Source organism: Hyperolius riggenbachi, chromosome 10, assembly GCF_040937935.1.
Source record: "Hyperolius riggenbachi isolate aHypRig1 chromosome 10, aHypRig1.pri, whole genome shotgun sequence".
Lineage (NCBI taxonomy): Eukaryota > Metazoa > Chordata > Amphibia > Anura > Hyperoliidae > Hyperolius > Hyperolius riggenbachi.
Window position 1 is genome coordinate 285,880,085 of NC_090655.1, and position 12,037 is coordinate 285,892,121.

The window sequence follows — 12,037 nt, forward strand, 5'->3', positions numbered from 1 at the left end:
ACTATGGTCCTCCTCCATCCTCAGTGATGTGGTCATGTGACTCTGGTCCTCCTCCATCCTCAGTGATGTGATCACATGACCCTGGTCCTCCTCCATCCTCAGTGATGTGATCATGTGACTCTGGTCCTCCTCCATCCTCAGTGATGTGGTCATGTGACCCTGGTCCTCCTCCATCCTCAGTGATGTGGTCATGTGACCCTGGTACTCCTCCATCCTCAGTGATGTGGTCATGTGATCAGTACAGGATGCTGCTGCCTTTGGATAGATAATAAGGGGGGATAATCTGGGTAATACAGTTGCAATATATTTCCAGTAAGCGCCTCCACAGCAATGGTACAGGAAATCCTACAGCAAGAGCAGAAGACTGTCCCCCACACGGAATCACACTCCCCGACTGCGTGCTGCAGTAGTGTGATCAAGCCTGTGATTGCCTCTCCCAATCCCTCTGGGTATCAGGGATACACTCAATGCCAGGCCTATATGCATGCAATGCTCTCCTCCCAGCCGTCTCTCCAATCCAGGGTAGAATCAATGCTTTATGAAACCTCACTAGTACGCGAGAAACTGCTCTGCCTGTTTTCTCACCCACTAGAAACTCCACCTCCCCCTCTCCATCTGGCCAGTCACTCTGACTTCCCCTTTCTGAGGACTCACTCTGACTTCCCCTTTCTAACGGCTTTAGAGGAACAGCGCCTTTCTAAACAAATCCCTAAGGTTCATCTCACTACATGTGCCCTGCACCCTATTCCCTCTTATCCCTCAGCTCTCCTCACTACCTGTGTCCTGGACCCCATTCCCTCTTATCCCTCAGCTCTCCTCGCTACCTGTGCCCTGGACCACATTCCCTCTCATCTTATCCCTCAGCTCTCCTTACTACCTGTGCCCTGGACCCTATTCCCTCTTATCTTATCGCTCAGCTCTCCTCACTACCTGTGCCCTGGACCCCATTCCCACTTATCCTATCCTTCAGCTCTACTCACTACCTGTGCCCTGGACCCTATTCCCTCTCATCCCTCGGCTCTCCTCACTACCTGTGTCCTGGACCCTATTCCCTCTCATCCCTCAGCTCTCCTCACTACCAGTGCCCTGGTCCCTATTCCCTCTCATCTTATCCCTCTCATCTTATCCCTCAGCTCTCCTCACTACCTGTGCCCTGGACCCTATTCCCTCTCATGTTATCCCTCAGCTCTCCTCACTACCTGTGCCCTGGACCCCATTCCCACTTATCCTATCCTTCAGCTCTACTCACTACCTGTGCCCTGGACCCCATTCCCTCTAATCCCTCAGCTCTCCTCACTACCTGTGCCCTGGACCCTATTCCCTCTCATCTTATCCCTCAGCTCTCCTCACTACCTGTTCCCGGGACCCCATTCTCTCTTATTTTATCTCTCAGCTCTCCTCACTACATGTGCCCTGGGCCCTATTCCCTCTCATCTTATCCCTCAGCTCTCCTCACTACATGTGCCCTGGGCCCTATTCCCTCTCATCTTATCTCTCAGCTCTCCTCACTACATGTGCCCTGGGCCCTATTCCCTCTCATCTTATCTCTCAGCTCTCCTCACTACCTGTGCCCTGGACCCTATTCCCTCTTATCCCCCAGCTCTCCTCACTACCTGTGCCCTGGGCCCTATTCCCTCTCATCTTATCTCTCAGCTCTCCTCACTACCTGTGCCCTGGACCCTATTCCCTCTCATCTTATCCCTCAGCTCTCCTCACTACCTGTGCCCTGGATCCTATTCCCTCTCATCTTATCCCTCAGCTCTCCTCATAACCTGTGCCCTGGACCCTATTCCCTCTAATCCCTCAGCTCTCCTCACTACCTGTGCCCAGGACCCTATTCCCTCTCATCTTATCCTTCCGCTCTCCTCACTACCTGTGCCCTGGGCCCTATTCCCTCTCATCTTATCTCTCAGCTCTCCTCACTACCTGTGCCCTGGGCCCTATTCCCTCTCATCTTATCTCTCAGCTCTCCTCACTACCTGTGCCCTGAACCCTATTCCCTCTTATCCCCCAGCTCTCCTCACTACCTGTGCCCTGGACCCTATTCCCTCTAATCCCTCAGCTCTCCTCACTACCTGTGCCCTGGACCCTATTCCCTCTCATCTTATCTCTCAGCTCTCCTTACTACCTGTGCCCTGGACCTTATTCCCTCTCATCTTATCTCTCAGCTCTCCTTACTACCTGTGCCCTGAACCCTATTCCCTCTCATCTTATCCCTCAGCTCTCCTCACTACCTGTGCCCTGGTCCCTATTCCCTCTCATCTTATCTCTCACCTCTCCTCACTACCTCTGCCCTGGACCCTATTCCCTCTCATCTTATCCCTCAGCTCTCCTCACGTCACTACCTGTGCCCTAGACCCTATTCCCTCTCATCTTATCCCTCAGCTCTCTTCACTACCGGTTCCCTAGTCCCAATTCCCTCTCATCTTATCTCTCAGCTCTCCTCACTACCTGTGCCCTGGACCCTATTCCCTCTCATCTTATCTCTCAGCTCTCCTCACTACCTGTGCCCTGGACCCTGTTCCCTCTCATCTTATCTCTCAGCTCTCCTCACTACCGGTGCCCTAGTCCCAATTCCCTCTCATCTTATCCCTCAGCTCTCCTCACTACCGGTGCCCTAGTCCCAATTCCCTCTCATCTTATCTCTCAGCTCTCCTCACTACCTGTGCCCTGGACCCTGCTCCCTCTCATCTTATCCCTCAGCTCTCCTCACTACCTGTGCCCTGGATCCTATTCCCTCTCATCTTATCCCTCAGCTCTCCTCACTACCTGTGCCCCGGACCATATTCCCTCTCATCTTATCTCTCAGCTCTCCTCACTACCTGTGCCATGGACCCTATTCCCTCTCATCTTATCCCTCAGCTCTCCTCACGTCACTACCTGTGCCCTAGACCCTATTCCCTCTCATCTTATCCCTCAGCTCTCCTCACTACCTGTGCCCTGGTCCCTATTCCCTCTCATCTCATCCCTCAGCTCTCCTCACTACCTGTGCCCTGGACCCTATTCCCTCTCATCTTATCTCTCAGCTCTCCTCACTACCTGTGCCCCGGACCCTATTCCCTCTCATCTTATCCCTCAGCTCTCCTCACTACCTGTGCCCCGGACCCTATTCCCTCTCATCTTATCCCTCAGCTCTCCTCACTACCTGTGCCCTGGACCCTATTCCCTCTTATCCCTCAGCTCTCCTCACTACCGGTGCCCTGGACCCTATTCCCTCTCATATTCTCCCTCAGCTCTCCTCACTACCTGTGCCCTGGACCCTATTCCCTCTCATCTTATCCCTCAGCTCTCCTCACTACCTGTGCCCTGGACCCCATTCCCTCTTATCCTATCCTTCAGCTCTACTCACTACCTGTGCCCTGGACCCTATTCCCTCTCATCCCTCAGCTCTCCTCACTACCTGTGTCCTGGACCCTATTCCCTCTCATCTTATCCCTCAGCTCTCCTCACTACCTGTGCCCTGGACCCTATTCCCTCTTATCCCCCAGCTCTCCTCACTACCTGTGCCCTGGGCCCTATTCCCTCTCATCCCTCAGCTCTCCTCACTACCTGTGCCCTGGACTCTATTCCCTCTCATCTGATCCCTCAGCTCTCCTCACTACCTGTGCCCTGGACCCTATTCCCTCTCATCTTATCCCTGAGCTCTACTCACTACCTGTGCCCTGGACCCTATTCCCTCTCATCTCATCCCCCAGCTCTCCTCACTACCTGTGCCCTGAACCCTATTCCCTCTCATCCCCCAGCTCTCCTCACTACCTGTGCCCTGGACCCTATTCCCTCTCATCTCATCCCTCAGCTCTCCTCACTACCTGTGCCCTGGACCCTATTCCCTCTCATCTTATCTCTCAGCTCTCCTCACTACCTGTGCCCTGGACCCTATTCCCTCTCATCTTATCTCTCAGCTCTCCTCACTACCTGTGCCCTGGACCCTGTTCCCTCTCATCTTATCTCTCAGCTCTCCTCACTACCGGTGCCCTAGTCCCAATTCCCTCTCATCTTATCCCTCAGCTCTCCTCACTACCGGTGCCCTAGTCCCAATTCCCTCTCATCTTATCTCTCAGCTCTCCTCACTACCTGTGCCCTGGACCCTGCTCCCTCTCATCTTATCCCTCAGCTCTCCTCACTACCTGTGCCCTGGATCCTATTCCCTCTCATCTTATCCCTCAGCTCTCCTCACTACCTGTGCCCCGGACCATATTCCCTCTCATCTTATCTCTCAGCTCTCCTCACTACCTGTGCCATGGACCCTATTCCCTCTCATCTTATCCCTCAGCTCTCCTCACGTCACTACCTGTGCCCTAGACCCTATTCCCTCTCATCTCATCCCCCAGCTCTCCTCACTACCTGTGCCCTGAACCCTATTCCCTCTCATCCCCCAGCTCTCCTCACTACCTGTGCCCTGGACCCTATTCCCTCTCATCTCATCCCTCAGCTCTCCTCACTACCTGTGCCCTGGACCCTATTCCCTCTCATCTTATCTCTCAGCTCTCCTCACTACCTGTGCCCTGGACCCTATTCCCTCTCATCTTATCTCTCAGCTCTCCTCACTACCTGTGCCCTGGACCCTGTTCCCTCTCATCTTATCTCTCAGCTCTCCTCACTACCGGTGCCCTAGTCCCAATTCCCTCTCATCTTATCCCTCAGCTCTCCTCACTACCGGTGCCCTAGTCCCAATTCCCTCTCATCTTATCTCTCAGCTCTCCTCACTACCTGTGCCCTGGACCCTGCTCCCTCTCATCTCATCCCCCAGCTCTCCTCACTACCTGTGCCCTGGACCCTATTCCCTCTCATCTCATCCCTCAGCTCTCCTCACTACCTGTGCCCTGGACCCTATTCCCTCTCATCTTATCCCTCAGCTCTCCTCACTACCTGTGCCCCGGACCCTATTCCCTCTCATCTTATCCCTCAGCTCTCCTCACTACCTGTGCCCTGGACCCTATTCCCTCTTATCCCTCAGCTCTACTCACTACCTGTGCCCTAGACCCTATTCCCTCTCATCTCATCCCCCAGCTCTCCTCACTACCTGTGCCCTGAACCCTATTCCCTCTCATCCCCCAGCTCTCCTCACTACCTGTGCCCTGGACCCTATTCCCTCTCATCTCATCCCTCAGCTCTCCTCACTACCTGTGCCCTGGACCCTATTCCCTCTCATCTTATCTCTCAGCTCTCCTCACTACCTGTGCCCTGGACCCTATTCCCTCTCATCTTATCTCTCAGCTCTCCTCACTACCTGTGCCCTGGACCCTGTTCCCTCTCATCTTATCTCTCAGCTCTCCTCACTACCGGTGCCCTAGTCCCAATTCCCTCTCATCTTATCCCTCAGCTCTCCTCACTACCGGTGCCCTAGTCCCAATTCCCTCTCATCTTATCTCTCAGCTCTCCTCACTACCTGTGCCCTGGACCCTGCTCCCTCTCATCTTATCCCTCAGCTCTCCTCACTACCTGTGCCCTGGATCCTATTCCCTCTCATCTTATCCCTCAGCTCTCCTCACTTCCTGTGCCCCGGACCATATTCCCTCTCATCTTATCTCTCAGCTCTCCTCACTACCTGTGCCATGGACCCTATTCCCTCTCATCTTATCCCTCAGCTCTCCTCACGTCACTACCTGTGCCCTAGACCCTATTCCCTCTCATCTTATCCCTCAGCTCTCCTCACTACCTGTGCCCTGGTCCCTATTCCCTCTCATCTCATCCCTCAGCTCTCCTCACTACCTGTGCCCTGGACCCTATTCCCTCTCATCTTATCTCTCAGCTCTCCTCACTACCTGTGCCCCGGACCCTATTCCCTCTCATCTTATCCCTCAGCTCTCCTCACTACCTGTGCCCCGGACCCTATTCCCTCTCATCTTATCCCTCAGCTCTCCTCACTACCTGTACCCTGGACCCTATTCCCTCTTATCCCTCAGCTCTCCTCACTACCGGTGCCTTGGACCCTATTCCCTCTCATATTATCCCTCAGCTCTCCTCACTACCTGTGCCCTGGACCCTATTCCCTCTCATCTTATCCCTCAGCTCTCCTCACTACCTGTGCCCTGGACCCCATTCCCTCTTATCCTATCCTTCAGCTCTACTCACTACCTGTGCCCTGGACCCTATTCCCTCTCATCCCTCAGCTCTCCTCACTACCTGTGTCCTGGACCCTATTCCCTCTCATCTTATCCCTCAGCTCTCCTCACTACCTGTGCCCTGGACCCTATTCCCTCTTATCCCCCAGCTCTCCTCACTACCTGTGCCCTGGGCCCTATTCCCTCTCATCCCTCAGCTCTCCTCACTACCTGTGCCCTGAACTCTATTCCCTCTCATCTGATCCCTCAGCTCTCCTCACTACCTGTGCCCTGGACCCTATTCCCTCTCATCTTATCCCTGAGCTCTACTCACTACCTGTGCCCTGGACCCTATTCCCTCTCATCTCATCCCCCAGCTCTCCTCACTACCTGTGCCCTGAACCCTATTCCCTCTCATCCCCCAGCTCTCCTCACTACCTGTGCCCTGGACCCTATTCCCTCTCATCTTATCTCTCAGCTCTCCTCACTACCTGTGCCCTGGACCCTTTTCCCTCTCATCTTATCTCTCAGCTCTCCTCACTACCTGTGCCCTGGATCCTATTCGCTCTCATCTTATCCCTCAGCTCTCCTCACTACCTGTGCCCTGGACCATATTCCCTCTCATCTTATCCCTCAGCTCTCCTCACGTCACTACCTGTGCCCTAGACCCTATTCCCTCTCATCTTATCCCTCAGCTCTCCTCACTACCTGTGCCCTGGTCCCTATTCCCTCTCATCTCATCCCTCAGCTCTCCTCACTACCTGTGCCCGGGACCCTATTCCCTCTTATCTTATCCCTCAGCTCTCCTCACTACCTGTGCCGTGGACCCTATTCCCTCTCATCCCTCAGCTCTCCTCACTACCTGTGCCCTGGACCCTATTCCCGCTTATCCCTCAGCCCTTCTCACTACCTGTGCCCTGGACTCTGATCCCTCTTATGCCTCATCTCTCCTCACTACCTGTGCCCTGGACCCTATTCCCTCTCATCTTATCTCTCAGCTCTCCTCACTACCTGTGCCCCGGACCCTATTCCCTCTCATCTTATCCCTTAGCTCTCCTCACTACCTGTGCCCCGGACCGTATTCCCTCTCATCTTATCCCTCAGCTCTCCTCACTACCTGTACCCTGGACCCTATTCCCTCTTATCCCTCAGCTCTCCTCACTACCGGTGCCCTGGACCCTATTCTCTCTCATATTATCCCTCAGCTTTCCTCACTACCTGTGCCCTGGACCCTATTCCCTCTCATCTTATCCCTCAACTCTCCTCACTACCTGTGCCCTGGACCCCATTCCCTCTTATCCTATCCTTCAGCTCTACTCACTACCTGTGCCCTGGACCCTATTCCCTCTCATCCCTCAGCTCTCCTCACTACCTGTGTCCTGGACCCTATTCCCTCTCATCTCATCCCTCAGCTCTCCTCACTACCTGTGCCCTGGGCCCTATTCCCTCTCATCTTATCTCTCAGCTCTCCTCACTACCTGTGCCCTGGACCCTATTCCCTCTCATCTCATCCCCCAGCTCTCCTCACTACCTGTACCCTGAACCCTATTCCCTCTCATCCCCCAGCTCTCCTCACTACCTGTGCCCTGGATCCTATTCCCTCTCATCCCTCAGCTCTCCTCACTACCTGTGCCCTGGACCACATTCCCTCCCATCTTATCTCTCAGCTCTCCTCACTACCTGTGCCCTGGATCCTATTCCCTCTCATCTTATCCCCCAGCTCTCCTCACTACCTGTGCCCTGGACCCTATTCCCTCTCATCTTATCTCTCAGCTCTCCTTACTACCTGTGCCCTGAACCCTATTCCCTCTCATGTTATCTCTCAACTCTCCTCACTACCTCTGCCCTGGACCCTATTCCCTCTCATCTTATCCCCCAGCTCTCCTCACTACCTGTGCCCTGGTCCCTATTCCCTCTCATCTTATCTCTCAGCTCTCCTCACTACCTGTGCCCTGGACTCTATTCCCTCTCATCTTATCTCTCAGCTCTCCTCACTACCTGTACCCTGGACCCTATTCCCTCTTATCCCTCAGCTCTCCTCACTACCGGTGCCCTGGACCCTATTCCCGCTTATCCCTCAGCTCTCCTCACTACCTGTACCCTGGACCCTATTCCCTCTTATCCCTCAGCTCTCCTCACTACCGGTGCCCTGGACCCTATTCCCTCTCATCTTATCCCTCATCTCTCCTCACTACCTGTGCCCTGGACCCTATTCCCTCTCATCTTATCTCTCAGCTCTCCTTACTACCTGTGCCCTGGTCCCTATTCCCTCTCATCTTATCTCTCAGCTCTCCTCACTACCTGTGCCCTGGATCCTATTCCCTCTCATCTTATCCCCCAGCTCTCCTCACTACCTGTGCCCTGGACCCTATTCCCTCTCATCTTATCCCTCAGCTCTACTCACTACCTGTGCCCTGGACCTTATTCCCTCTCATCTTATCCCCCAGCTCTCCTCACTACCTGTGCCCTGGACCTTATTCCCTCTCATCTTATCTCTCAGCTCTCCTCACTACCTGTGCCCTGGACCCTTTTCCCTCTCATCTTATCTCTCAGCTCTCCTCACTACCTGTGCCCTGGATCCTATTCGCTCTCATCTTATCCCTCAGCTCTCCTCACTACCTGTGCCCTGGACCATATTCCCTCTCATCTTATCCCTCAGCTCTCCTCACGTCACTACCTGTGCCCTAGACCCTATTCCCTCTCATCTTATCCCTCAGCTCTCCTCACTACCTGTGCCCTGGTCCCTATTCCCTCTCATCTCATCCCTCAGCTCTCCTCACTACCTGTGCCCGGGACCCTATTCCCTCTTATCTTATCCCTCAGCTCTCCTCACTACCTGTGCCGTGGACCCTATTCCCTCTCATCCCTCAGCTCTCCTCACTACCTGTGCCCTGGACCCTATTCCCGCTTATCCCTCAGCCCTTCTCACTACCTGTGCCCTGGACTCTGATCCCTCTTATGCCTCATCTCTCCTCACTACCTGTGCCCTGGACCCTATTCCCTCTCATCTTATCTCTCAGCTCTCCTCACTACCTGTGCCCCGGACCCTATTCCCTCTCATCTTATCCCTTAGCTCTCCTCACTACCTGTGCCCCGGACCGTATTCCCTCTCATCTTATCCCTCAGCTCTCCTCACTACCTGTACCCTGGACCCTATTCCCTCTTATCCCTCAGCTCTCCTCACTACCGGTGCCCTGGACCCTATTCTCTCTCATATTATCCCTCAGCTTTCCTCACTACCTGTGCCCTGGACCCTATTCCCTCTCATCTTATCCCTCAACTCTCCTCACTACCTGTGCCCTGGACCCCATTCCCTCTTATCCTATCCTTCAGCTCTACTCACTACCTGTGCCCTGGACCCTATTCCCTCTCATCCCTCAGCTCTCCTCACTACCTGTGTCCTGGACCCTATTCCCTCTCATCTCATCCCTCAGCTCTCCTCACTACCTGTGCCCTGGGCCCTATTCCCTCTCATCTTATCTCTCAGCTCTCCTCACTACCTGTGCCCTGGACCCTATTCCCTCTCATCTCATCCCCCAGCTCTCCTCACTACCTGTACCCTGAACCCTATTCCCTCTCATCCCCCAGCTCTCCTCACTACCTGTGCCCTGGATCCTATTCCCTCTCATCCCTCAGCTCTCCTCACTACCTGTGCCCTGGACCACATTCCCTCCCATCTTATCTCTCAGCTCTCCTCACTACCTGTGCCCTGGATCCTATTCCCTCTCATCTTATCCCCCAGCTCTCCTCACTACCTGTGCCCTGGACCCTATTCCCTCTCATCTTATCTCTCAGCTCTCCTTACTACCTGTGCCCTGAACCCTATTCCCTCTCATGTTATCTCTCAACTCTCCTCACTACCTCTGCCCTGGACCCTATTCCCTCTCATCTTATCCCCCAGCTCTCCTCACTACCTGTGCCCTGGTCCCTATTCCCTCTCATCTTATCTCTCAGCTCTCCTCACTACCTGTGCCCTGGACTCTATTCCCTCTCATCTTATCTCTCAGCTCTCCTCACTACCTGTACCCTGGACCCTATTCCCTCTTATCCCTCAGCTCTCCTCACTACCGGTGCCCTGGACCCTATTCCCGCTTATCCCTCAGCTCTCCTCACTACCTGTACCCTGGACCCTATTCCCTCTTATCCCTCAGCTCTCCTCACTACCGGTGCCCTGGACCCTATTCCCTCTCATCTTATCCCTCATCTCTCCTCACTACCTGTGCCCTGGACCCTATTCCCTCTCATCTTATCTCTCAGCTCTCCTTACTACCTGTGCCCTGGTCCCTATTCCCTCTCATCTTATCTCTCAGCTCTCCTCACTACCTGTGCCCTGGATCCTATTCCCTCTCATCTTATCCCCCAGCTCTCCTCACTACCTGTGCCCTGGACCCTATTCCCTCTCATCTTATCCCTCAGCTCTACTCACTACCTGTGCCCTGGACCTTATTCCCTCTCATCTTATCCCCCAGCTCTCCTCACTACCTGTGCCCTGGACCTTATTCCCTTTCATCTTATCCCTCAGCTCTTCTCACTACCTGTGCTCTGTACCCTATCCCCTCTCATCTTATCTCTCAGCTCTACTCACTATCTGTGCCCTGGTCCCTATTCCCTCTCATCTTATCCCCCAGCTCTCCTCATTACCTGTGCCCTGGACCCTATTCCCGCTCATCTTATCCCTCATCTCTACTCACTACCTGTGCCCTGGACCCTATTCCCTCTCATCCCTCAGCTCTCCTCACTACCTGTGTCCTGGACCCTATTCCCTCTCATCTCATCCCTCAGCTCTCCTCACTACCTGTGCCCTGGGCCCTATTCCCTCTCATCTTATCTCTCAGCTCTACTCACTACCTGTGCCCTGGACCTTATTCCCTCTAATCCCTCAGCTCCCCTCACTACCTGTGCCCTGGACCCTATTCCCTCTCATCTCATCCCCCAGCTCTCCTCACTAGCTGTGCCCTGAACCCTATTCCCTCTCATCCCCCAGCTCTCCTCACTACCTGTGCCCTGGACCCTATTCCCTCTCATCCCTCAGCTCTCCTCACTACCTGTGCCCTGGACCACATTCCCTCCCATCTTATCTCTCAGCTCTCCTCACTACCTGTGCCCTGGACCCTATTCCCTCTCATCTTATCCCCCAGCTCTCCTCACTACCTGTGCCCTGGTCCCTATTCCCTCTCATCTTATCTCTCAGCTCTCCTCACTACCTGTGCCCTGGACTCTATTCCCTCTCATCTTTTCTCTCAGCTCTCCTCACTACCTGTGCCCTGGACCCTATTCCCTCTTATCCCTCAGCTCTCCTCACTACCGGTGCCCTGGACCCTATTCCCTCTTATCCCTCAGCTCTCCTCACTACCTGTACCCTGGACCCTATTCCCTCTTATCCCTCAGCTCTCCTCACTACCGGTGCCCTGGACCCTATTCCCTCTCATCTTATCCCTCATCTCTCCTCACTACCTGTGCCCTGGACCCTATTCCCTCTCATCTTATCCCCCTGCTCTCCTCACTACCTGTGCCCTGGACTCTATTCCCTCTCATCTTATCCCTCAGCTCTCCTCACTACCTGTGCCCTGGACCCTATTCCCTCTCATCTTATCCCTCAGCTCTGCTCACTACCTGTGCCCTGGGCCCTATTCCCTCTCATCTTATCCCTCAGCTCTCCTCACTACCTGTGCCCTGGACCCTATTCCCTCTCATCTTATCCCTCAGCTCTCCTCACTACCTGTGCCCTGGGCCCTATTCCCTCTCATCTTATCCCTCAGCTCTCCTCACTACCTGTGCCCTGGACCCTATTCCCTCTCATCTTATCCCTCAGCTCTCCTCACTACCTGTGCCCTGGACCCTATTCCCTCTCATCTTATCCCTCAGCTCTCCTCACTACCTGTGCCCTGGACCCTATTCCCTCTCATCTTATCTCTCAGCTCTCCTTACTACCTGTGCCCTGGTCCCTATTCCCTCTCATCTTATCTCTCAGCTCTCCTCACTACCTGTGCCCT

At 54.4% G+C, this 12,037-nt stretch overlaps 1 protein-coding gene across 1 annotated transcript in view; it reads right to left on the minus strand.

The window, feature by feature from the left end:
- The window catches only part of LOC137535545 (uncharacterized), a 55,999-nt gene extending 55,469 nt beyond the window's left edge, over positions 1-530 (minus strand). Inside the window, exon 1 of the mRNA XM_068257378.1 lies at positions 1-530. This exon is cut by the window's left edge and continues 60 nt beyond it. Within this exon, the coding sequence (XP_068113479.1) occupies positions 1-231 (231 nt within the window). The 5' untranslated portion in view covers positions 232-530.
- Between the last annotated feature and the right edge of the window lie 11,507 nt (positions 531-12,037).